General features: G+C 42.5%; 1 protein-coding gene across 1 annotated transcript in view; it reads right to left on the bottom strand.

Moving 5' to 3' along the window:
* Positions 1–4: 4 nt before the first annotated feature.
* SGCD (sarcoglycan, delta (35kDa dystrophin-associated glycoprotein)) overlaps positions 5–26,608 on the bottom strand; it is a gene marked incomplete at its 5' end in the record, with an annotated part of 70,063 nt that continues 43,459 nt past the window's right edge. The window contains 2 exons of the mRNA XM_010073201.1: positions 5–335; positions 1,992–2,115. Coding sequence (XP_010071503.1) covers positions 162–335; positions 1,992–2,115 — 298 coding nt within the window. The remainder of the gene's footprint in view (positions 336–1,991; positions 2,116–26,608) is intronic.

Genomic DNA, 26,608 nt, shown 5'->3' with positions numbered 1-26,608 from the left:
TATATAATTCTTTATATATATATTCACACACACGCGCGCGCACACACAAAAAAAGTCTTTGATAGGCTTTCTGTGTTCTAGTAAAAATAGTTGGCAGCTGCAATCTGTGAGACCAGAACTGGCTTTTGTGCTGCCCACGATGCCCCTCTGCAAATTGTCTCTCAAAGGCAGACGCTTGTATTTATCTGGCAGGTCGAGCTAGCGCCTGCCTGAGACAGAAATAACCTCCCGTTGGGACACACACAGAGCTCGTAGACTTTTTGCCTGGACCCTGCAGAAGAGGAAGATCCTTGGGGCAAGTTAGGTAGTTTGATTTTTGCAGAATTCAATGTTATCTGAAGTTAGGGGAATGGGGGGGTGGAGAGAGAAAAATAGAGAGAGAATTAGTGGAGAGCTGTTATTTTTGATCTTGTGTTTAAAGAAATTCCTTCAGACAACTCAGCTGCTAGAAAAACTGGGTAGGCAATCGTATTCAGATGGGAACATCAGGGGGGGTGTACTAGCTGCCTTTCCCATGAGCCACCTAAGACCTCCAGTTTGTTTCTGCTCATCTACCCACCATGTTTTCTTGGCTTGTAGCTTCCTGGGGCACCTCCGTGTTTGGGTGAGCCCAACCAGCAGCACCCCACTGTAAGGTGGGGAGCCTGTGTGGTTCGCATCCACACAACGACTCTGCTCCTCCACTGGGACTTCTGGCTCTGAGATCCCATTGCCTGTTACGCTCACAGCACTGACTTTTATGTATGTTTTATGTAGACATGTAACACTTTTATGTATATTAGATATAACTTAAATGCCACAACAGAGATGAATTTCTCCTTATAAAACAGAACATAAAAGCGAACATGTGGCAGCTCTTAGAGGCACAGCAGCTACAGGGGAGTGCTCTAGCATCACCCAGAAGAGCACAGTAAGATAACCTGCACACCAGAATACTACAGGGCGACTGGCAGTATTTGATCTTGCAATTACAGTAAGAGTCTCCAGTTTTAATATCCAACCATCTAATCTCCTGAAAGAGACAGGTCAATATATGCATTTTAAAAGTAAATTAGCTTTAAAAACATTAAGGCAATTGCTTGCAGTAGTGGAATGCCTTGGATTTCAATTGTAGTATTTTAGGTAGGATTTTTTTCTTTTGAGGATTTTGTTACCACCCGTGGCCTGGGTTTGGAATGTCTTAAAACGCAAATGTTTAGAAATATCAGGAATTGCAATAAAAATGCCATTCTACTTATCACACCTGACACTGAGATAGGAAAATGTTAGCTTGTGTTAGAGCCCTATTGCCAGGAGATTTGCATTCAATGGGAAGCTCCTCGTGCCGAGGCTCTCGTTGGGTTCCCCAGTGGGAGCTCCTCAGCCACATCCTTTGGTGTCTTCCATCATTTTGGCAGGAGGAGGGGATAAGAACCATGTGCCCATGCATTTTTGAGACACTAGAAGCAGCTTAACTCAACACCTAGTCTACTTATGTTCTATGTTACTAGTTTTAGTTATTCTCTCTTCCTATTTGGAAGATTCCCCAGTGCAACAACCTGTGTCTCCTGAAGTTCCCTTTCTTTCCAAAATGAAAACATCAGCTACAAAAGCTTTTCAGAGCAATACCGGTGAATTAAGCTCTTCTTAAAGAAAAATGTATGATAAAAGATTTAATTACGTTGGCCAAGTAAATCTTGTTTTAAAGTGACAAGGAACAAAGAATTCAGGAGCACTGTGTATTTTACAGCTGCATAAATCTGCTTGAACAACAGATGCTATTATCCAAGCACTTTAAAAATAATGAATCAGCCTTTGCCACAGAGTGAGGTTCGTTTGCATATGATATGTTCAATCACTGCTAGCAGAATCGAAGCTAGGAAAGTCTGCTTCTCCAGTACCTTCACACCAGCATTCAAATGGAGCCGCTCAGTGACTCAGAAGGCTACAAATCTGCAGGAGAGCTGTGGCGGGGTTTGTTTTTGCTGCAGGGCCTGACACCCATCACTTACCTCTCCATCTTTGGATTCCAGCCTGAGCTCTGTCCTGCATGTGGCCTTCAAGCTGCCAGCCTCGGCGTTGATCTCGACACCTTTCGGAGCCTCCATCACCAGTGCGCGTGTAGGTGACTCCAGTCTGCAACATAAAGAGGAGTTACAGAGCTCGCTGGGTTGAATATTCATGCTTATCATCTTGCATACCCTGACTGCCCATTGCATGGCACCTTAGGACCTGCTGATGTTTGGATCCACACCTGGTTTAGTCAGTGGAAAGAATTCATGCATGGTGCAGTAAAACACATCACCAATCCAATCTGCTAATGTTTCACATCAACTTTGCCATGCTGTAAATGCTGGGACAAGATGCAAGGTGCAAGAGCTTCAACTTACTCATATGCAAGATATCAGGTTTGGAAGGGTTTAAGGGCATAAGAAACTCAATTAAAAAAGAAAAAAGGCTGAAGACCCCAAAATTCCTGGTCTTCACTCCTACACTCACATGCCACTGTTCACAGCCAGCCCCCCCGTGCAGTGCTTCGATCCCTTCTAACCATGGATACACCAGGATCTGACAACCCTGTTATAGCCCTGGCTAACACAACCAAACCTTTTATTTTTGTATTGAAAATTATAATAAAACCCAATTCTCCCTCTTTGGGAATATCCTCTTAATTATCACCATTTATTTCCATCACAAAATCTAGACCATGATCTTCAGAGGCGAAGCAGGCAGGTGGACTGGAACAGAGGCTCCTCAGCTTCGGCTGCTTTGGGCAGGCAGCCCTGACAAAACCGAAGCCCAACGGCAGCACACAGCGCCCGAGCCTACTTGGGCAGATTTTAGGATTTGCTTGCATTACTGCAGTGGCACTTCAGCTGTTTCTCTGCTCTTCATATATAATCATTTGTGCAAGTGTGTTCTTAAATGGACTCCTGCTGGTACTGAGACAACATTACAAGAGACTGAGGGAATTCTGCTGTCTTTATTGCAGCCAACAGTTCAATAAAGCAAAGGCACAGTTCCCTCTGTGTGACTTCACCTCTTGTTGGTGTTTTCTTATTGCTGCTTTTTGAACATCTTTCCCTCAAGACCCCAAACTCACCCGTAATTTCCTAACTTTCAAGGAAGAACACAGGCATACGCAGCCCAAGAAACGAGCATGGTCTCTTGATTAGCACCCTCTGCACAATCCTGAGCTGCTTTTTATCTGTTCTCTGCAGGGAAGCTACATCTTACATAAACCTTCTTCTGATCCCTCCACTTGTATCAGCCCTTGGTTGGTTCCTGTACGAGGAACCTAAGGTTAAGACTGCTGCTACTCACTTTTTTTTTTCTTTTTTTTTTTTTTTCCTGATTGAATTGCAGATTGCATGGAGCAGAAAAAGCTTGCGAAGAATGATTGACATTAAATAGTGCTACCTGGGGTATGATTCCCTCTGACCTTCCAATTGCAATAACTGCCTTTCCGATATCTGTTAGAATTTCTTTATGGTAAAAATAGCCACAGCACACAGCCTTAGGGCTCCGGCACGTGCATGCTGGTGGCTTTCATTACAGTGCTTAACACGCTATCTGCCCCACATTTTCCCTGGAGGCTTCTGCCTAGGGATACAGTACACTCTAATCCTTGGTGGTACACCTCACAAAGTGGTATCTACCCCAAAAAATGAGGGACACTCTGCTTGTACTAAGCCCTCAGGAATGGAGGCGCAGCAGCTGGGATGCGGGCACATATTCCCTCTTGCTGCCTCTGCTCCAGAGGCAGGATCCTTTGGAGGAGAAGCAGAGAACTGAGGCCAGTAATGTCTTCAGTCACTGCAGCTAAATTCACCAGAGGATGTGTCCAAACCCCAAGACAGCTGAGCTAATCTGAGGATAAAATAATTCCCAAGAACCACGGCCAGGTGACTCGTCAGCTCTCCAGCATCTTAGTGACTCTTCAATTTCTGTGATGCCTTGGCTGTCTCAATATATTTGTTCATCTGTTAATCTTGTAGCTCTTCTGTCCACTGAGAAATAAATCTTGTAAGTACAAAACAGTGTTCAGACACCACCGTGCCAATGCACTCATTTCCAGCAGCAGCAGCATTCAATTCCTGCCCTGTACCAGAGCATCCTCCCAGTCCCACACCAGTGCTTTACTGGAGAGAGCAGACAACTGGGAAATTGGTGAATGTCTTCCCAAGGTGGGGGCAGGGGGGGGGGGGATGGGAATCAAGAGGGAACTTCTTCTTGCACATCCTCCCTGTGCACACAGATTCCCATAACATCAAACCAAGTTAAATTCATGCTTTGAACAAGCTACCTGGGCATCTACCAGATAACACTGTCCCAAAGTTTTATTCTCTTTTAATTTCTCACAAAGCGACCGAGTTCTCTCTCCTCTACCCAATGACAACCTACAGGCAGGATAACAGCATCCTACAAACACTGACGAAAACCCATGCAATTAGGCACATCCTAATCCCTACAGAGCTTCTTGCCTCATGGAGGCATAAACAACCCTCTTGAGCACCTCCCCATAGTGCAAGGTGTAACACAGGACAAGCACACAATGCTGGGGCTTTGCTGCTCTCCGGAACTCGCCCCGCTCCCCGCAGCACCAGGAGTGTTTTTAAAGCTAGCTGAGCTGACCACGCATCCTAAATCACTAAATCATCCTAAATCACTAGCTCAGACAGCTGCAATCTGTCTGACATGCTGAATTAACCAAACCCCACCCCTTTAATGTTAAAAATATTGTTTTGAAGTCCAGGGTTTGTTGGTTTTTTTTTTTTTTTTTAGAACCTTGAAACTATGGAAATGAGCACAAGGACTATAAGAGCAAAGTGGAGCTCTTACAATGATGAGAAACTTGGGCTTGTAGCCCATACAGTTTTGTGCTTGTGCTGTGGTTTTGGAGTACGACTCCTCTCTACCTTACAGGTTTGATACTGGTATAACTCCATCTATTTGCATGGGACTTTTGTTCCAATTTATGCTACTGTAAATGAGGACAGAAAGGTCTTAATAGACTTCTCCTTTGCACTTGAGGGGCATATGATTGTAAGGGATCTGACTTGATTATTTTCTGATAACCTGAACGAATCCCTGAGACACCTGTCTTTAAACAAGGAGCTGAAAAGTCTATACAAAGCAGTTGAGGAGTTTATGCTCTAGGGGGTCTGAGTAATGTTTACCAAATACTTTCATTTGAAGTATGTGTTTAAGAGACACTCTGCTTTTAAACCTAATTCTGTCTTCCAGAGCAGAACCAATTTGGAGACTAATAATGAAAGAAAATGATTTAGTGATGAACAGATAATTTGTTCAAAATCAACATTTGTTTTCCAGTGTGACAGTCTTTTCACATCTCCTGGTTAGGTGTAAGCCCGTACTTACAGCAGTAGGCTGGAAAGGCGGCTGCATGAATATAGATTGTTTCATTATTTGCTCCTGCTCTTGAATTTTCCATCCCAGCAATTGGCACATAAGCCCTTTTTATTGACCATGGGTTCTGCTTATTTTTGCTCCAGTATTTCCAGGACCAGAGTCTGACCTTTCTCACAGAGCTGTGCAAGGAGGTTAAATTCATCGCTATTCACAGAGCTACAGCCTGCTGAATTCAGGACTGAGATAAGCTGCTTCCTCCCACTGCCATAAAATTGCTCCTGTCCCACCTACACTCTCCTTGCAGGTAGATGAGGAGACAGTCCTCCTGTCTGGGTGACTACCCAAAACACAGGAACCTCTCCTACAGATCCGAGGGTGTCATGCAAGCCCAAAATTTTAAAAGACGAGACACAAATAACAGGATTTTCAGAACTACCAAGTACCCAGTGGTACAACGGGTGTTAGGTACTTCTGAGAATCCCATTGAGCACATAAATGCCATAACAAATCTGACCCTTAATCTCAGTTCTTAGTTCTGCAACAGAGGTAATAGCACTTCCCACCTCCACGGGGAGGATGAAAAGATAAATATATTAATGGTTGAGAAGGGGTTACATACAGTAATAACCGAGGCCAGGTAAGTCCCATCGCCAAAGACAGACGGCTGGCAGATGGACAACTGATCTTTCCAAAGCTGCAATATTAGGCTCTTATCTTCATCAAAAACACTGTTAGTCTTGTTCCTCCCACTGTGCACACTTGGCCTGCATATCAATGTGTGAGATGATGTATGCAGGGGAAGCCTTTCTCCAGCTTAATGGGCAGTGCTAAATGTGCCTCGTAAGCCCTTTCACTCAAACCCATCACCAAAGCATCTCACGTTTTAAAGGAAGGTGATGACACGTGTGCATTTCCCAGTGAACCCCTCTCCTCTGGAAATTTTGAGCTCCTGGGAATCAACAAGGGAGCAAAATTTCCAGTGCCATCCCTGCTTTGCTTTGCAAACTTCATCAATAATTTAAAGGAGGTCAGCATATGAGTTTGTACTGTGGTTCCAGTGAAAGTCATTCTCTTGGAAAGATCATTACTTACCCAGATTTCTAGTTTTCATTTCCTTCATCATAAACAGTCACATTAATCACTCCAGCAGCATGGACTGTATTTCCTTCTTGTCCCTCTCCTCTCCACACCCCCTCCAAGATAATGCATCATTTTCCTTACTATTATAAACACCTTTTTGAATTTGGAAAGGAGAGGATATTACAGACGTGAAGGCAGTACCACCAGCAGCTAGGGGCTGCTGGTGTTCTTCTAACAAAATGGACATACTTTCCTTAAAAAAATAGTTTAACGTAAATAGTTCAGGGGGAGAAATATTTGCCTGGGTCCAGCATTGATGGAAACAGGACTTGCAATTCGTGGCTGGTACCAATGGCTGCAGCATAGTACACGCACGATCCTCAACTTGAAAGAGTGAATTTGAGTTGGGGACCTATTGCTGACAGTTTTTTTTAATTACTTCTTCTTTTTTTTTTTTTTTTTAATTTTTTTTTATTAACAAGGAGTGGCCCAAAGCTTCAAAATTTCTTGTCCCCAACAGGGGATTCTTCTGTGTGAGGCACAAACTTTGCTTGCAGTACGGAAATGGAAAGAGAAGTTTACTCTCAAGAGGTGAGGAGCATATGATGCAGCAGTGTGGCAACATGAGTTAATTTAATTTTGCTTAGAATCCTCTGGACTGGGAACAGAGCATGTATTACTGCAGCTGTGGCCCATTATTTCTAATGACTCTAATTATTTCTTATGGTATCCATCTGACCAGCTATAAGATTTCACATTGAGCATAAAATTAGCCAATGTTACCACTGTGTCTGCTTGCATCTCATACAACTGGCAAATTATCCTAGCAAGTAAACGTAGAGCTCCATCAATTTGCTGGTAATGAACCAGTATCTCAGGTTGGAATTTGTTTTCACTTTTAACTCCCTTGTTTCAATGAAATCAATGGGTCGACCCGTTTGCACTTCTGACTCCATTTTGGTGTATTATCTTACATACATCTATTTGCAGAAGGAAACACAATACTTTTCTCCCTATTACCTGGAAGTTAATTAGCTTTTACTGAATTGCAAAGAAACTATGTTCAATTTCTCTTTCTAGAATGTTTTTAAACTTTATTTTTTTTAATTGCCTTACCTTTTCTTGTAGTGGAACAGAAAGTTTGGGAGGAAGAACAAGGGCTTGGGTCTGGATTTATGTGGTGAAAACCTCAACTGATCGTAAGTTTAAGCAAAGTCTTGCCATCTCCCAAAGAGCAAAAAGCTTTGCCCTGAGCTTTACCCTTCATCACTAGATTTCCTTCCTACTGGAAGGCACTGCCATTTCATGGGAACAAAATAAGCTAAAAACATGGCAACAACAGCAAGCCTAATAATACAAAACAGGAAAGAGAAGAAAAGGGAGCTGGCCTTGGTACATCCAAGTGAGAGGTTAAGATCAAAAGGGGAAAATGCAAAATGTCTTTTTCCAAGGTACCATGATGTTGACAAAATATGACGTATGCGGCACACTACAAAAGCAGCAAATACTCTGAGAGCTTACAGAAGAGATCATCACTAATAAGACAATCTGTATCCCTGTTATTTATTGCCTAGCATTGACATAAATCTTGTTTTCAATTACATTTTAATGAAGAATACCAATTACTGTTCGAATGGGGACATCTGATTACAGTCTCAATCAACAGAAATAAATCTTGCTTATGGAACGTTTCCAGGGTATTTTCTTTAGGAGTGTTAATTACAGAAGTAAACAAGGCTATATTATTATCATGTCATCCAATTGTAAATCCTGCCTATCGCTGTAAATACTGTTTAGTTTGAGAGCATGTATCATCATAGTTTCCAGTGTTTATGCTGCAAATCTAATAAGTGACAATTCCATTGCAGCCATACTCAAACAGATTTTTATGGCTGGTGGTCCAAAGCCTTGTGTAATTCCTAATATGATCTAGAGGACAACGAATGAAAATTCTTTCAGCTATCATCCACAAACCATGGTTAATTCCTAAGGTAAATCCAGCTAAATCTGTCAGAGACCTGACAGGAGCAGAGGTCTAATGATGCTTTATTGGAAATTACAGTTTTCTAATTGATCCAGAGATAAGCCTGGTTCAAATGGGAAGGTGTGCAACAACTTTGCTTCCCTGTATTTGGGTAACACAGATGCTAAAAGGTTTTTGTACAAAGCTGAGTCAAGAGAAAGAGAAAAAGGAATTCAGAAAATATTATGAATGACCCTTGTGCTTAACATTGTTCATAAGCTTTAATATTTCCCTGGATAGGGAACCTAGTGAACATTCTGCATGAATAGTGCTGCTTGGACTCTGCAAGCACTGCAGTCCCTGATGGATGAATGAATGAGCGAGAGTTCGTGGGTACCTGTGTGCTTGCTCCATCCTCCCCTTCTGGTGTGCTGCATCTATCAAGTCCTGACCATTTCTCCCTGCTTCAGCTCTGCTAGTTCAGTCTCAAGCTAATGCCTTAAATCTCACTTTACAACTTTCCTTCTTCTTTTTTTTTTTTAATAGAGCTCTTACAGCTGTAATACAAAAAGAAGTGCTTAATTGCAAGAACTGCAATAAATCTGCTGCTGGTTTTCTAACTTCAGCTTAGTGCCAAATGAATCAGTTTATATATTTTTCACCTAGTTTGAGCTGCAGGTACGATGTTTAGTGAAGTTTTCCTAAACAGAGTCCATGCTAAAACAATATTCTCTAGACCATATAATGGAAATATCTTAGTATCTCTTCAGAGACTACAACTCTGGGAGGATGGCTAATGGAGTAACAGTGGTTTGAAACCATTACAAAGCAGGTCACAGCCAGCATTAGGAAGATGCTCAGCTAATATTCAAAGATTTGGGTGGGTCCAGACAAATAAGGAACCAGAGGAGTTTGTAGGTACGGTACCGGCTTGCAGCACTAACCAGGTAAGAACCAGCTTCCATTTTCCTCTGAAAAAAGTGTCATCCCTCAGCAAGAGGAAAAGTTTGAGCATGGAGTTCCTCGGAGCACACTGCAAATCCCCTGTTGTAGTCTTCCAGTACACTTTGCACTAACTGAGGTTTAGTCAGAGCTTATTCAGAACAAATAGAAAAACATGGATGAATCAAAATACAATTGTAAATTCTTTGTGATTGCTTACCATGCTGCAGCATGGGACCTACTGAAAGGGATGTAATTATGCAAAGTTATCCTAAATGTTTTAGAGTTTGGGGTTTTTTTGGGCTTTTTTTTTTTTTTTACTTTTAAAATAATCTCTGTAATGGTTTAGAAGAAGTCAAATATAGTATTTAGAAGACAAAATCAGAGATCAAACAGAAGATACCAAATTAATCTAGGGAGAAAAACATACTGTGTAAATATTATTGAGATCTAGCTTCATTATGAACCAGAGAAGTGGTGAAGGGTAGAGACTGTCAAAGGAAAAAGTACAAGATTAATGTTTAACAAAGTGACAGTATGGCTGAGAAAATTAAAATCATCTGGATAATTAAAAATTTCTGTTGCTTATAAATCAAGGAAGGAAATTATCATAGAAATTGGGAGATAGTGAAAATGATGTGTGGTAAATACAGATGTGGTTTAAGAAGATGATGTGTTTAAGTGGCTAGGGAAGGGATTCAGGGATGCAAAATGAATAATTTCTATTTTAAGTGTAGAGATGACTGCAACTTCACTCTCCGCAGCTGGTGGGCTGTGAGCAGATGGGTCGTGCTCTGAATCCCCACTATGCCCGACAGACCCGAGCAGAGAGCTGTCCGCAGGATTACCTCCGTCCTGCCGTGCTCAATCTTTCAGCCTTAACTGATAACCCGGAACATCCAGAGTCATTAGTGTGCCATGTGGCGGGAAACCCCCATGTACCAGGGCCTGGCCATGGCCAGAAGAAGATGCTGAGTGGCCAGGGGTGGCATCCTGAGCAGGGACAGTGCCACCATGCACCGCTTGGCAGAGGTGTCACCAGCCGGGAGCTTGGGCACGATCAATGAAACCAGAGCAATTGTAGGTGGGGCTGCAGAGGAGAGCCCTGTATGCTAACAGAACGTCTGCCAGGAACCAGCCACATGAGACAGTATGAAATACTGGAGCTGAGAGTCAGCTCTGCTGGAGGAGAACCAAGGGACAGGTTGTACTCCTCTCCTGGCATGATCAGGAGTGGGACAGTAAATGACATTATCACAGTCCAGGCTGAGTAAGAGCTCTAACTAAGCCATAGTGCTGCTACTGATGCCACTAGCTGGAACTTGAGAGCCTGTAATTATTTTTATTAAAAAAAACCTCACCACCAAATGTCTCTCATCACAACTTACATAGTCTGGGTCGAAACTGGTCAAGTAATGGTCTGGAAATTCCTTTGTGGATGCATGTGCTAACCTGAGGGCTTGGCGCTGCAGCATGGCCATGCCTCTGCTCCCACTGACCACAGCCACTCTGAGCTCTCAGCAAATTAACAGACTCTAGAGTTCAATACACCCCTACTTCCTAAACCACCTTTTTTCTGCTTGTCTGATATACCTTGCTATGTAACTTCTTGCAATAAAATAAAACAAATAGAAACAAAATAAAATCCTCCATGTGTTGGGTGCATTAATGATCATGCTCATTTCACACATGGAGAAAAATAATTACTTTTTATGTTACCATAATTGCCTAAACTGCAAATGCATTTTTCAGAAACAAAGGTTGGGCTGGTGTAAGTTTCTAATTACAGGTTGAAAGCTTCTAATTAAAAGGCATGGGAAGAAAACCTTTCAACCAGAATTACAGAAGAGGCTGCTAAGATTAGGTATTATCTTGACATCCTGTCACCAAGGCAGGGAGGAGAAAAAAAAGGAACAAAGCATTGTAGCTCTTCAGTGGGGCCACTGACACCACTTGCTGCCCAATGTCTAACAAAGTGCTGCCATCAGGAACACACAGGAGATGAACACATCACAACATAGGTCTGTAGCGGTACTGCAGCCTGGAGGTAACAGCTGAGCCTTCAATGGGCTTTTCCTGAAGTTTATACTGGCTTCTGGATGGTGGCAGGTGGCAAAAAGCCACCTGAGTTGGCCTAAAATTATAAAACCTGATGGAAAGATGGTACTTCTAGATTAACCCAAAAAATATTTGTTAACGCAGACATTATACAGCGCTCTGCTTTGGCGTGACTTCCACGTGCAGTCCATGGTTGACCACTGGGTCCATTTGGGCCAACTCTCTGCTACTTTCATGGCTTGCTCTTCTGCTCTACTTTAGAAGACTGCACCACACAATATTTTTTATCTTATTCTTCTGTTTCTCAGGGTGTTAAATAATCCCGCTGAGCAGGACAGCATGTCATCACTGACAGAGAAATCACTTTCTTGTGATAACTCACAGTCCTCAAACGAGAGGATTACTGGCAGGGGTGCAGCGCTATGCAAATACTGCTGTCATTACCACCAGTACTTTGCATGCAGTCTTCTATATCAGAACTGCTTTACGAAGAGAGAAATTATGTAGATTTCCATTTTTAAATTCTTTTTGCAGTCTGTCTTTTATGTGATTTTTACCCATTTGGTCAGACATAAAGGAAAAGTGTCAGGTAGATTAAAATCTCATATGGATAGTGCACAGGTTCAGCCTACAGTGCTTTCTGCAGCGATGATTTACTTTTTCTCTTCTCCAATGATTTATTCTATGGCTTCTAAAAAGATGGGACTTAATAGAAAAACACTTACAATGAGAAATACAGAGATAACAAAACTAAAAAGGATTTGAAATGGTAGAATAAAAAACCTGCTGGGAAAAAAGGTGTGTCTGTATGCACCATATACTTGATGGTGATATCCTTTGGAAACATGTACACACTTGCTTAAGTGGATTTGAAGAGCTTATTTAGCATGACAAATTGGCTAAAACCTGACGGCTATTTCTGAAAACCCATTTATAGACCTTCAGACACTCATACTCCTGTGACATATCCATTCATTGTACAGTCAATTTATAATGATTCCACCAAATTAAATCTTTATTAACAAACTTATTGACTTTGGCTTTGACTTTTTGTCCCATCTTTTAATTAACCGCAACAATAAGACAAGCAACATCCAATATAACAACTGACCAAACATTTTGTTTAAAACCTGCAGTTTATTTCAAGCAACTTCACAAAAAACGAAGACTGAATTGCTATTTGCTAAATGTCAATTTTCACACTCTGTTGAACCTTTTCTGAAGCTTGTCAACCACAAATCTGTAGTCGTTTTTCCCCCCTCTGATCAGAGCTATATAGAGCATATAACAGGTTTTCAGGCACTTTTCATTTTTATGCAGAAGATGTACCATTTGCTGTCCCCAGTATACTCCACGAAATAGTAAATATGCATAAATTGCTAATCTAAAGGGATGCACATGCCAAAATTGTGGCCTCTTTCACAGTCACAATTTACAACAGCAATGCAGTTGTATGTCTGCATGCGTAAGGCCACTGAAATGATCCAGCTCCTCAAACTTCATCCATTATTATGCAACAATACTGCACCATCCTCTTTTCAAATGTGCTGGGCTCCTGCTCAGAGCGAGGGAGGTGTTTCACCCTCCAGACCACTCGCCCACAGTTTCGCTCCCTGATTAGAGGCACAATTCCCGTTTCCAGCTGCAATTCCCCACCCTGCTGCCTGGCAGACATAAACCAGCCTCACTTATTCACAAGCAGGCACACACTTCCTTGTACAAGCAACTACGACCATGCACAGAGATGCAGGATTTGGCTCCAGTGAGAAGAAATACCTTTCACTGGGTCAAAACCACTGGCCATCACCAAATTTGATCTAACTTCTCCCACACTTACTACTTGCTAAAGCTGGCATAGCAAAGAGGGATGACAAAAGATGCTGTCTAGGTCAGGATACCACCACTGAACAGGGCGATAACCAGTGTCTAGTCTGATTTCTGGCATAAACCAGTCTGGAAGTCAGTTGCTCATTCCTGTATCAAACCCAGCTGAACTGAGACCTGCCCTTTAACAAGACAGCCAATTTTTAACAAGTATCCACTGATGAGAGTTTCCTCTACATCCCTCCTTCATGGCACTGCTGCATAACGTATTTTGACAATTCAGAAAATTTTCCTGTGTACAATTTACAATGTGCAATAGAGAATACAAATAAGGGAAAAATGTACACATCTCTGGAGAAAGGCTAGGATAAAGGCAAGGAATGGGCAAGACTGCTGAGGATCAAGACTGAGAGAGGGGACCAGTGCTCCTTCGTGTGACCGACTGACATTTCATCACCAAGCAGTTTGGCAGGGCAACAGGAAGGACAGGGAATGTTTGAAGAAGTTCATTTCAAAGCTCTTTGATAGTCTAGAACCAAAAATCTTAAAGCTATTTAAGATTTCCAGCTGATTTATTGCTTTCAAATATGCAAAGTAAAATAGGTTGGGAAATGGTGCAGAGAAGAAAATAAAGGGATTGTGTGGGTGGGTGGAGGGAGGAATGAAGCAGAGAAAGAGTTCTGGAAAAAAAAAAAAACACAAAAAAACAAAAAAAACCAAAACCCAACTTGCTGAAAAAGAGAATATAGAGATGTCTCCAAAGGGATTACTTTAATTCTGGGAATAGGATGTTTTGCAAATTGTTAGCATCAATTTATCTTCAACTAAAAATGAAACTGTTTTCTGTTTATCTTTTGCATATAATCACTCCAGAGTAAAACACATGTTTTAAGGTCAGGTTTGGCAATCTTTCAAGAGAGAGATGCTAGATGATATTTTTCTTAACTAAAACAAAGGCTGAGCCTGGTGGTGGCAGTTCACCATGTGCTGGGAGATGACCACATTGGCATGAACCCACCTTGGCACAGAGCAGCTACATCCCTGTCCTGATCCACCTGGAACTGGTGAGAACTGGAAGCTATGAACTACTACCCACAGGTGCTTGTCTCAAGAAGCTGCAAGCCCTTCTCTTGGCTCTGCTTATGGTATTTGATATGTGCCACTGTGCTATCACTGGCATCCATGCTGCAGGTTGTTGACCTTGTTTGTTTTAAGGCATAGACCGAGGTCCTTGGGTCAACCACAGCAAAATGAGAAAAACTTCAGCATCTCTTGACTTCCATGATGTTCCTTCCATCTTTCCTTGGGCAAGTCTGCATTTTGACTATAATAGCCTCACTCATATGACTTTTTAGTAGATAAAGAGACTATTACAGCTGCTAATGGAAGAGGTCAAATGGAGGTGAAATGAAATGGAATTAAAAAAAAAAAAAAAAAAAAAAAAGGAACTGATGTCAGAAAGCCTCCGAACCACTCAGTGGCATAACCACTTCCTAAAACAGGTTTTTAGCTGGGAATTTAATTTCATTTTACTCTATTTTATTTTGATTTTAAAAAGAGAGGCAGGCAGGTAGGAGGACTGTCTTTGTGGCTGAAGATCTGGAATTCAATTTCCAGCCCTGTGATGAACTGCGTTTGTGACCATGTGCAAGCGCATTCTGCCCTCCCTGGGTTTATTGCAGTAGAGCAGTGGTGGGGATGGCTCTGCACAGCCCAGGAGGAGTAATTCTCCCTAACACAGCAAAGTGATACAGGCAACTCTGATTTCTCCTAGTACCCACACCAACTCATCTGAAAACTTTTTCATAGCAGACTGCCACCTCTGCTGCAGAGCATGGCCCTGAGCCATCACTTCCACAAGGAACTCGACCAGATGGTCTCATGTGGTGTGTATGTCCTCAGGTACACAGAGGTAACCCCATTGACTTCCCAAGTACTGCCTGTAAAAGAAGTCAATAGAGTTACCTTGGAAACATAGCACGGGAAAGGAAATTGGACCTTAAAATCAACCTTAATTCTTCCTTTGCCTGGCCAAGCAAAATAATAATAATGGAGAAACATTGCAAAGAAAAAAAAATAATTGTGGTTATTTTGCCGCCTTTGAAACCAACAACAATCAAAGCTGTAAGGTGTAATCTTTTTTCCTGGAATTCCTTGCTTTGTTTGAACTGCCTGTGCCCTCATGGTATCTCTCAGCACTCATATTAGTGCTATATATAGACTGTCTGCTTGGTAGGCAGCAGTAGGGAAAATAAAACAGGCAAGAACTTAAACTCTGTTTGATTTCCTCCAGCGCAGGTGGAATATGGACAATTTTCTGTGGGTGGCCACCATTGCTAAAACCTTCCCGGTGAAAATTACTACCATGGTCTTCATCTGTGTTAGTAACCAAAGCCACCACCAAGCCAGGCAGGGCAGAAGTTAGGGTATGTTTCTTCACTTCTCTTTAAAATGCTTGTGTGTTTCTGTTCTTTCAAACAAAAAGTACATGAGATGTCTTGATTTCTACCATCCAAAGCTGACACTCTGTCAGGTTTCCAAATGTCACCTGCTCTCCATAGGAAGAGAAGTGACACATGCTAAGGTTGGCCCGTTGCATCCCTAGCACAGGTAACACCAAAATTCAGCATTCCTTGTAACAACCCCATGTCCCAGCAGCCAGGAGTGGTTAACTCCTGTTCCAGAATAGCGAATCCAGCCCTCACTTTGTGGCCCCCAGGAAATGAGGACATTTGTATCATGTCCATGCACCACGCTGAGGAGCCATGCCCAATACTGGATCTTCCAGTTCACTTGTTTGTTTTATCCCACTGCTGGGATAAAACACTGGAATGAGTCCACCTACAGGATCACTTGTTTTGACACTGAATATCAAGCCTGCCATATAGAGGTCAGAGAAATTTGTATACCTAAGTCACAGAAATACAGCAGATAATTTTCTTCAGAGAAATTTCCTTAGTAGGTAGGAGGCACTCGAAGCTGGTTACCTCCTGTCCCCCCTTTGCAAGACGGATAAGGAATGTCCTCAACATTAATGACTCACAGATTTTCCCAATGTTTGCTTTCATTTTTCATGATCAGACTTCAAGGTTGCCCAGTTATCAAAATACAACTTTTCAAGTTGGATCCAAACATTTACCAAGATTTCGCTATGATTTAGGAAGGTGAAGAACCAGCCTCCCCAAACCCATGTCCGTACACCAACATGCCAGAAGTATTTAATACTGAGAGCCCAAAACTTCCAATGGGAACTCTGGTGTTTTTTGAGCTGTGTTCTAAAACACGTTCTCATGTCCATGCAACATCCCAGCTTATTGTGGGAGTGAATATTTGTTTTTCAAAGCAATTTAGAAGTGCTGGAGAGGAAACGGCCTCAAAGTCAACCTGGGTTTTCTCCTGCCTTGGCCCTTGTATTGCTGTATGCGACCACAAAGGTAATTTCAGCGTGCCATACCTGGTCTCCTTTTGCCTTTTCATGTTTGTTCATGACACAGGTGCAATGACTATCTCCTCCACTATCTACAGAGCATTATACACAGTAAGAACTGGGTACATCTACAGAATTTAGGAACTAATCCCATGTAGGAAAATATTAGCCAAACATGCTCCAGTTACCCAAACTGAATTCAAAGGGAAAATATTTTTTTTTTAAAAAAGGACCATCAGAAAAGATGGTGCTGTTTTTAAAATTCTGGTGTTGCATCTTCCTGTGCCCATTGCATGTGAAGGAGGTAACTGTCTCTTATCTTCATGCAGTATCTGCTGCTGGATCTTCTGACCTAAACGATTTTCATTCTTACATAACGTACCACATTAACACTCAAGAGAAGGAACCTATTTTATTTCCAGACTCAATAAAACACGGACAATAGGATCATGAGTCCCATCACACAGGTCTCTCAATAGAACCTGACTCTGGCATAAACAGGAGGGGAGAGGGAGACAGCTGTCTCTTACAAAACTTGGAAATTGCAAACGAATTACTTTTCTGTCCCTCATATACTATTAAGTTCACGGCAGTTCCTCCCTCCGTCTTACTCCAACGATTCTCACAGTCTTTTTTCCCACGTACTGCTATAGAGCGAGTCACCAGGTATAAACAACACTTGCTCTTACTCTAAAAATAATTATTTGCAATTTTTAGTTTATAGGTGATGACAGTAATGGAGTACCCAGGGCAAAACCACTGAAACCACACAACTCCCTCAAACCAGTATAAACATACTCTGCCACTTCAAAAGCGATCAAGAGTTCAACCAGCTCCATCCTGGCAGCATCCAAGGTGGACGCGGTGTGAGCTGCCGTCCCGCAGAGCCCAGCTCCTCCAGCAGGAACACTGGCCCAGGCTGCAGGGATGGGGAGTCACACCTGGGGCAGGTTTTATCCAGTGATGCTGACTACACTCCTAGTGTGCTTCTGCAGACGACAGTATACCGCTATCTTCATCTCCTCTGACGGGTATCTTTATAAAGCAGTCACATCCCGACAGTCATGCTGCTTTAACTTTACTGCTCTAGTTAGAGGTATAATGTGGGGAGAGCTTAAAGAGATATACCTGGACAGGCCTGTTTTAATTGTTCCCACTAGACCTGTGCTCTGTGACCTTGGACATCTACAGAGTCATAAATAAGAGCTTTGATTGCTGTTCCCATAGTGACTGGCAGGAGGAACACACTGGAGGGTGGACGAGGACTGCTTCAAGCAGGCAAGCAGCAACTGGAAATGATTAAGTTCAGAAGCTCTGGGGACACTAATGTCACTACAGGCCAGCCAACCTGGAAGATAAACATTGCTGGGCACTGCGAAAATGATTTTTCTATTTGCTTTCCACTGAGAGAGTGAACTAGTCTACAGTACAGGCACTGGGCTTGGCAAACGAGACCGAGAGCTCTTCTGAGGCACATTTACCAGTCCCTGCTGCTGCGGGAGATGTCAAAGCTACTAGCGGGGCCTGTCACGTTTGTGCTGTGCACACTTACTGTTGAGGACCAGGAACAGCAGCCCTTGAGCTCAGCTAGACCCCCAGAGCAGGCACGGCTGATGCACGGAGAACATTCCTGTGTGGAACAACACACGACACACGCGGGAGGCCAAATCATCCACGCAAGGCTGCCAGGGACCTGGGCTGCCGCTCTCCCAGTGACAATGCCAGCGTGGTTACTTCTATAGCCCTCTGCATCGTGCACCGAGGGCTGTCACAGGCTTTGGTGTGGAAATGGCATCCTTTGGCATCCCACTCTGAAAGGGTGAGGACCTGGCGGATGCACGCGGGGAGAGGAACGCAGCTTGGCCTGCGACCCTGACACCCAGCTCTCCCTCCAGCTCTGCTCTGTGAATACAGAACTAGAACTCAAACAGCTCTAAACTCTCCTAGTTCCGTATAAGAAAGGGTAGGGAAAAAGTAGACACACATCCTGGTGGCCCGAGTATATATAAAAGCAGGTCAGGAATATTTCTATTAGCAGAGTGCACAGCAGGAAGAGATGAGCTGTGCTGATGGCAAAGCCGCCCGCGCATTTCCGAGTGACCTGCTCAATGGCACGGCGTGGTGAGCTTGCTGGCTGCCTGTCCACACGCACCTCCATTAACTCCCCGGAGATCAGGGCCTTACACATCACAGAAGAATGGAATTTACACATGGTCAAATCTAGCACCGCCTGTAGATCGCTCAAAGTTATAAACCTGAAAAGCACCCCAGCCTCACCGTCTCCATGAGTACATGAAGGGCAGAAGGGAAACCAGCAGTTCTGGAATAGCTGATCATCCAGGATGAAACAGGAATTATTCAGGCGGAAAGTAAAACTGAATCTACCTGTCTATACAGTTTGGACACTATCCAAAGTCTCCAATTCACATCTGTTAAACTCTCCAGACTTTGGTACTGTGGTAACTTTAACGCCAAAAGAAAACAGACAAGCCAATGGCGGAAGTTGTACAAGGCATCACTTCCCCTTACTACCCACAGCACTTTCACATACACACACAGGTCTGTGAAAAAAACATGGTATTTCTGACATGCTATGAGTCAAGATTACACAGTTGTCTATGAGAAGAAGTTTGGTGGCACCCCACAGGGACACACTGTGCTATTCTCATGCGGTAACTTATCATCCTGGTCTCTTCTCTCTGTTTCTAGCCTTTCACTGAAAGTAGATCCCATCATTTTTCAAGCAGTTGAGTCAGATTTGCAAAGTCTGCACATTCTTATAGTGGCAACAAGCACTTAAAGCATCAGCTGTTTTTGTTCTAAGACTGGTTCCTCTTCTTTTTTTTTTTTTTTTTTTTTTTTTTTTTTTTTTTTAACTAAGTAGAAAATGCCAGAATTGTCCAACATTCCTTTTTTTAAAAATGACCTGGTTGTGACCCCCTGATATTTGTACAGTATGGACCATCAAACCAAGAAAAATCAAGCATTATAAAAAATGAATCTCTCAAATTAGGTGCTCAAATGTCTTAAGTTACTTTCAGAAATATTGACTAATAGTAATTATTGTCTGCTCTGCTTCACTGTTAATCACTCTCTCAGAAAGTGTACTTCTTGAACTGTAGAAAATGACACTTTTAAGAAGAATTTTGCATTTTTTTCTGACTGCAGCAAACCATATGGAGAGTGCCTGACAGGTCCTGATGGATAACACATATACTAGCAGCTTCCCAGAATATTCATCTCTGAAAAGAAGGAAGCTCTGCAGGAGTGGCCTGGATAGCTCCATAAATCAATGCCACACTGTTAATTCCTGACAGCTACTACAAATTCAGGGATGGTCAATTCTAAGGATTGGTCCTACCAAACTCTTGTAATCATTCTTTCAGAAGAGTCATAATCTCCACTTGGGAGCAAGAGAAACATATTAAAGTATTTGGTGGCTCTGTTGAAATTTCAGCCTAGCTCTTAGAAGCTAATAAATAAAAACACAGCCAAAATATTTTTTTTATTTTTTTTCTGCAAATTAAAATCTAAAAAAGCATTTAATTTATTCTGGAATAGCTCAGTCACACTGGCAGGTTAGCCAGTGCTGTAACCTACCATAGCCTGGACAAGGAAAGCCAGACATGAAGGAAATAGTACGCGCTTTGCTTCACTCAGAAACAAAGAACTGGCATCCAGCTAGAGGAAAGCTTCCTCAAAGAGATGATTATGAAACCAGCCCTCACTTTGGTATCGCACAGACATTTTGACATACTGTGTGAGTCAGAGAATCACTTTCAATGCATATCTGAGCACCTTTGCCTGCAGAACTCCCATTGCACTGACACCGCTTCCCCTTTCAAGTCACATCAGTTCACGGGCTATGATGCAACATCATTGAAAATGTGCATGTATTTATTAGAGGTTACAGCATAAAACATGCAGGCACCTTGAAAGATATTTCAGACTGTGACAGCAGGCAGAGTGACTGAATATATATGTCACAGGTTTATGATGAACTCTAAAGTGTCTTCATTTAAGAGGCAGCATCCTTTTTTCTAGGCGTCCTTTATTGCTTGATTTATTCTATCTATCTGTAACTAACCTTTAGACTCATAGATTTAGACTCCTGGTGTGACGTTGCTTGAATGCCACGCACCTCAGAGCTCGGCAAAATGTTCTGACAAAGTCATTGCTTGGTCCTCTCTCACCACTCAGAACAATGCCAATGGATGGGGAGATTAAATGATAACCCACTGCTCAACTGAGAACTCATAAAATCAACATATTTAGTGGGTGTTATAGAAAACTTGTCACATGCTAAGCAGAAAAGAGGAGGGAAGGACTAGGAGAGATTTAGTGTTCCATTTTCCACTCTCTTTAGCTGTATTGCCCTTGATGTTTTCAGCAGCAATTTTTTATTTTTTTTTTTTTTTTTTTTCCAAAGAATTAGGCATGAACCCATTAGGCATGAGGAACTGAGCCTAAGCAGATGACAAATTACTCTCTTCTTGACACATTCAGTTTGATGCCATATAGCAAAACTGGAGCATTTATGGAAGTATGTGGGATACAGACAGGCCAAGTCCCACGCTGAGACAGCCGCCAGATCCCAGGGCTGAATTCGGGACCCGGGCTGTTTCCAGATGCGCAGCTCATGCAGAAATGCATACAGCAGTTTACAAGAAGACCTCATTAACTTGAAGCAAATTGTACAGAAGTGTTCAAGGGACATAATGTGCTGTGTAAGGCCAACATGACCTCATGACTTCATGGGAATTTTTTTTTTTAGTAAAGGCAAAGCATTGCCTAGAGGATTGAGCATATTAATACTAACATCAAAACCGCTTTGGTAATCCCACATTACCAAAGTTTCTGTACTTCAAAAAGTATTAGCGAACGAAGGCAATGCCTGCAGTATGATATACACCCAAAGGTTGGTATTTGGCGAGGAGCAGAAGTGCATTGCCCAAATCTCCTGGCACCGTACGGTTGGGACTGGCTTTTTCCACTGTGCTCCCAGCACAGCTCCTTTGCCCTGCGGGAACAAGAATTGATCATCTGGTACTGAGAGGTTTGGAGGCGTTACATAGAAATGAATAGCAATTACGAAGGACTTAATTTTTTTATCCTAAAAGGCTCTGTCAGAAATGTCATTTGTAATTAATTAGAAGTGTATATACCAGATAAAAGCCTGTTAAAGTCAAGTAGTTTTCAACCCAGGGAACACTGGGTTTCAAACACTGGCTGAAAGCTCAGGACCTTTTCACAAGTTTCTCTGTGCTTTCCAGGTGATCCTTCTGGCAGCACTTGAGTTTCCAAAATGAAATTCTTCAGATTTATAAAAAAACTTCCATCTTTTGACAGAGCTCCTAATCTGATTCTTGTAAGATATCCTGTTTTTCTAGAGAGACTTTTATTGCAACATGAATTTATTACAAACCATTTCACATGCACACATTTTCAATCATACCTTGTGGGTCATAAGAGAGAGAATTTAATTTCAGAAACCTTAGGAAGCAATAATAATCTTTAACCTCTGGCGTTGCACGCGAAGATACTGCATATTTTCTATCAAAATGAACAGCTCTAATAACCTTCCATTAATATCCATTTATATTTATTACTCTTTCATTAAAGCTAAGACACCAAATCCTTAATAAAAAAAAATTAAATTGGCATCTTAGTTTAGTTCTTTCTCTGTCTTTTAAAATGTTAATACTTAAGGAAGTGTGGACAGGACATGACATATTTTATCCCTGACACACAGTTCAGCACTAGCAGCATAAACCCTTTGTGTCTTGCTTTTTGCCCTTATTATATCAAATACAGGCAGATTTTTACTTAGTTCACTGGCAGGGAACATCATCTTACAGCAGCACATCCCCTCATTATCAAACTGTTCTCTAACTCACCAGGAGGCCATTTCCTTTCTGCTCTTTTATGATCCTTGATGGCCTAAGTTTGGGGGTTTTTAGGTTTACTTTCTTGCCTGATTCCCCTGTGCCACTTTACAACATGTCCTCAGCCAGCCTGCCCACAACTGTCCTTAATAACATGAAACCCGGCAAAGAAGGAGAGAATGTGTTTGTCTTTTCATATTGTGAAAAGCAAAGGATAACTCATGAGCCGAGGTCAACTCAACATCAGAGACAGAGCATTGCAGCCCAGTTTCAGCTGGTGAGACAGCTGCCGGGAGGCTCCCAGGAGTCTGACACCCATTTGTGTCAGTCTAAGCTGATGGAAAGCTCCTCTCCTTCTGCAGCTACTGCCCACACCCTGGAAGATTTGCTCCATCTCTCCAGAGAACAGAGTTGTATATTTCTGAACTTGTTTTTCAGGCATTCTTGGCACCACCCACCTGCTTTTTGGCTATTACTGGGTTGAAATCACATTTCTGCATCCTCATTTCCTGCATGGCCCCGAAGCCACATGACACTGTGTGAAACACATGCTTATAAGTTTGGCTTCTTCTATCGAACGTCCTTGTCCAGCTGAAGTCAAACACAGCATTATTTTACTTGCCAGCAAAGACGTGTGTCTGTACTCAGGTGCGTATTTATAGCAGCCACCTCTGCTGATGGATGGAATAGTGGCTGCCACTTTGCCTTTCAAACCAGCAGTGCTCAACCTTTAATATGGTTTGTTTGGCTCCAAAAAACTGCTGGTTTTTTCAGGGAGTCACACCAATGCCAACTCAGCTGGGAACCAGAGCAGGGGACTGGCAACTTCATAAGTGTCAGCAGAATCCGGGAATGAGGCAGTGAAGTCCACAAGCCCTCAGCTTTACTAAGATGGAGAAGAGAAAGAGGAACCACCTGCCAGCTTCTGCCTGCACAAGTAGCTTCTGCATTTCCATTTCTTCCCTTCGTGGGACACGAGCACGCAAAAGGTGCAAGATGGGTCACCGACCATCTCCAGTCCCAACGTTGTTGAGCCGACTCACTGCTGAGCCCTGAGAGCACACGGCAGCAGGCAGCTAATGCTCACACACTGATAATATATTATTATCCTTCTAGAAGAAGTAGAGTCCAGGGGAGCAACTATGGGTTGTGCAGAGGTCCCCAAAGAGGGACACAGGTTTGAGTGGGGAGTCAGACTTAGAAAGGGGTTCTCATCAGCCCCGTGCTGCCTCCGCACAGAGGGACAGAGCCGAGTCCAAACACCATCCAAGAGCAGGGAGTGACATTCCTTTACTATGAAATCAGTGATGCTATTTGATCTGAAATTATTACTATTCCAAACAGCCAGAGGTGCCACAATAACCCACGGAATAAATCTGCACTGCAAAATACACATGAGGAGTAGAGCAGCAGCAGGCACTGCACATTAAAAAGAGAAAATCAATTCATGAGAAAACGACATAGCTGCTCCTGTTTAGCCTAGAGAAAACAACACCATTGCACATAAAACATCAAATCAGAATAAAGATTCTGTAGGCACAGTGAATATTTATGATTTCTCTTAATAAGTATACAAAATACTGCTTTCAAAAGAAAGGATCCCACTATAGTTATGGACACGTTTTTCTCCTCTCTTAAATAGTGTTATGCGACAGCTATTGATTCCTGACTACAGTTGGAAGTACAATTAGTGTATTTGTAGAAGTGTCCTTTTAACCACAGTGGACTTGCATAGCTCAAAGTACCTCGCTCACACTAAATAATAAGTATTATTGCCTTGATACAGCCAAACCCCTTGGCATCAGCAGAAGGAAACAAAACCCCGAGGAACTCCTCACTTGGGCAGGGAAGCGCCTAAATTGTCCTTCCCTATTTTGTACCAGGTTAATGAGAAGTATGTGTTAAACACTTGCTTTTTAAGGAAGCTGGTTCATTAATTGCTGGTGTGCAGCAGGAGAAAGCCCAGCCACAGTTCCCATGCTGGGCTCTGCATGGCTGCGGGTGCAGGAGCTCTGTTTGCCAGAGGGCTCCCAGGCTTGTGCGCAAAGACTCAGCAGGGAGACAGTCCTCCCTTAAAAGTAGGTACCGAGTGCCAAGTAAAGCAAAGATTTTTATTTTACCTGCTCTGCTCTTCACTTTGGGTTTTAGAAATGTGAGACGCAGAGCTGGAGAGAAGTATGAAGGGATAGAGAAATGTACTAAAGAAAACCATGTATTTTTCTACCCAAAAGCAAACATGGTACTCAGTGGATTACATCCCTCTCATTTCTTTAAGATAAGAACAGTGTTCAAAGGAAAATCTTCTCTTCTGAGCTATTCAGTCATTTTGAACATGATTTCATTCGAAATCTCACAGTATTTGCAAAGGATTGGGATCACAGTGATAGGCGGGTAAGGTGCTTTCCTTGCCACCTTTCTGTTTACTTCTGTATTTCATGCTCCTCGGTACAAATAGTTCTATCTTAAGTACAAATGTTATGATAAAACAATAGCTACTGAGCCTCTCACAGGGCATTATAAATGCTGCACCTCAGACCAGCACACCAACCGATTCACGGTGCAGCATCTCCCAACCACCCCACGTAACAGCAGCACCGGCCAGACTCTGCTGCCAGGCAAACACCGTGCCCAGCTTGCACTGAAACAAATGCTGGTTTGCCTGCCCCTCTCTCTGAGTCTCTGTCTGATGATTGCTTTTAGGACACTTAGGCTGCAGTCAGTCAATAACCTGCAGATCCTACTACAGGCAACACCCCAAAAATGGTCCTTAAAGCCTGTAGACCAGGTATTCCCCCCAAGGAGTAAGATTTGTCAGTCCCGAACATGGCAGCCCTCCTTAATCACTATCAAAAAGCAAATGAAAGGCAACATTTTCTATAAACATTTGCATTCTAGAAGCTAAAGAGTATTTTAATCATTTTTGGTTAGACCTTCCAAAAATACCACCTCAGGGAGCAGACTAACCTACCAGACAGATACATCATGTTAGATGTGTCACCACATCCTTTTAATCAGCACATAGTCAATATTCTGTATTGTATGAATAACTAATTAGTTTCACAACTTATTTCCACAGATGTCATTGTGAAATCTATCTGAGGAATGTCATCTGCACTTGAAAGGACAAGCATTGTAATTAAGTATTAAGCCATTTCACCAGTGTGAGTCTGCCATGGAGTGTGAAATGGCTATAATTCACATTTTAAAGACCTTGCATTTATTAGCAACTATTTTCTACTCAAGGTTAGCGGTGTGCTGCACACAGAGTTGAAAAAAGCAAAAAAAGTTCACATTTTTGTTATTGAAACGAATACGTCTGACTGTACAGATTGGTCACACTGATAGGGTTTCTCTCAAGTCCCAGAGGACTTCTGGCTCATACACCTTTGTGAACAGCACCCGAAGGTTAGATGAATACCCTGATTATGGAGCAAGCGACATGCTGCTGTTGAAAGCTAATGGCAATCCCAGGTGCAACACACCTAGGCAGGATACAGATCTTGTATACAAGAAAGATATTCAACCTGAGATAACAGTCAGGATTGATGATTAATACCTCCCAGAAAAAGGCTTTGTTTGCATTAGGAAATCTCTAGAGGAAAATGCAGAGAAAGAATAATGAACCATGCTGCTGTATTTGATTCATGGCCCAGGAAAAGTTAAACCCGTCTCTGTCTGGAGCCATTGCTCCAGTTGCAATTATGCTGCTTAACTATATAACTATATGCAGAAAAGGAGTTTTGTGTATCCTCCCACCAACCTCCAAATAAGAGGGATATTTCCACTGTTCTCTATCCCGTAGGCTGTGCCATTTGGCAGTCATTTCATTTAGAAGTCTGCCCCCTTCCCTCCCTATTCCCACTCCTTTGTTTTCCCTTGAAGTGCCACATAGCTCTGGTGGAACACACACACTCCCACACCCACACGTTCCCGCAGCACAGGGGATATGGGCACACCGGGAAAGAGCCACGGACCCCACTGCAGGCTGCCCAACCACAAATTCCACCTGCTTTGTCTTTTTTCCCCTAGATTAAGCCTATATAATTTTTTTCTTCAGCAATATACTGTGTTCGAAGC

Source organism: Pterocles gutturalis, unplaced genomic scaffold, assembly GCF_000699245.1.
Source record: "Pterocles gutturalis isolate BGI_N339 unplaced genomic scaffold, ASM69924v1 scaffold4812, whole genome shotgun sequence".
Taxonomy (NCBI): Eukaryota; Metazoa; Chordata; class Aves; order Pterocliformes; family Pteroclidae; genus Pterocles; species Pterocles gutturalis.
The sequence above is the reverse complement of the archived record's forward strand: the minus strand, read 5'-3'. Positions and strand labels throughout refer to the sequence as shown.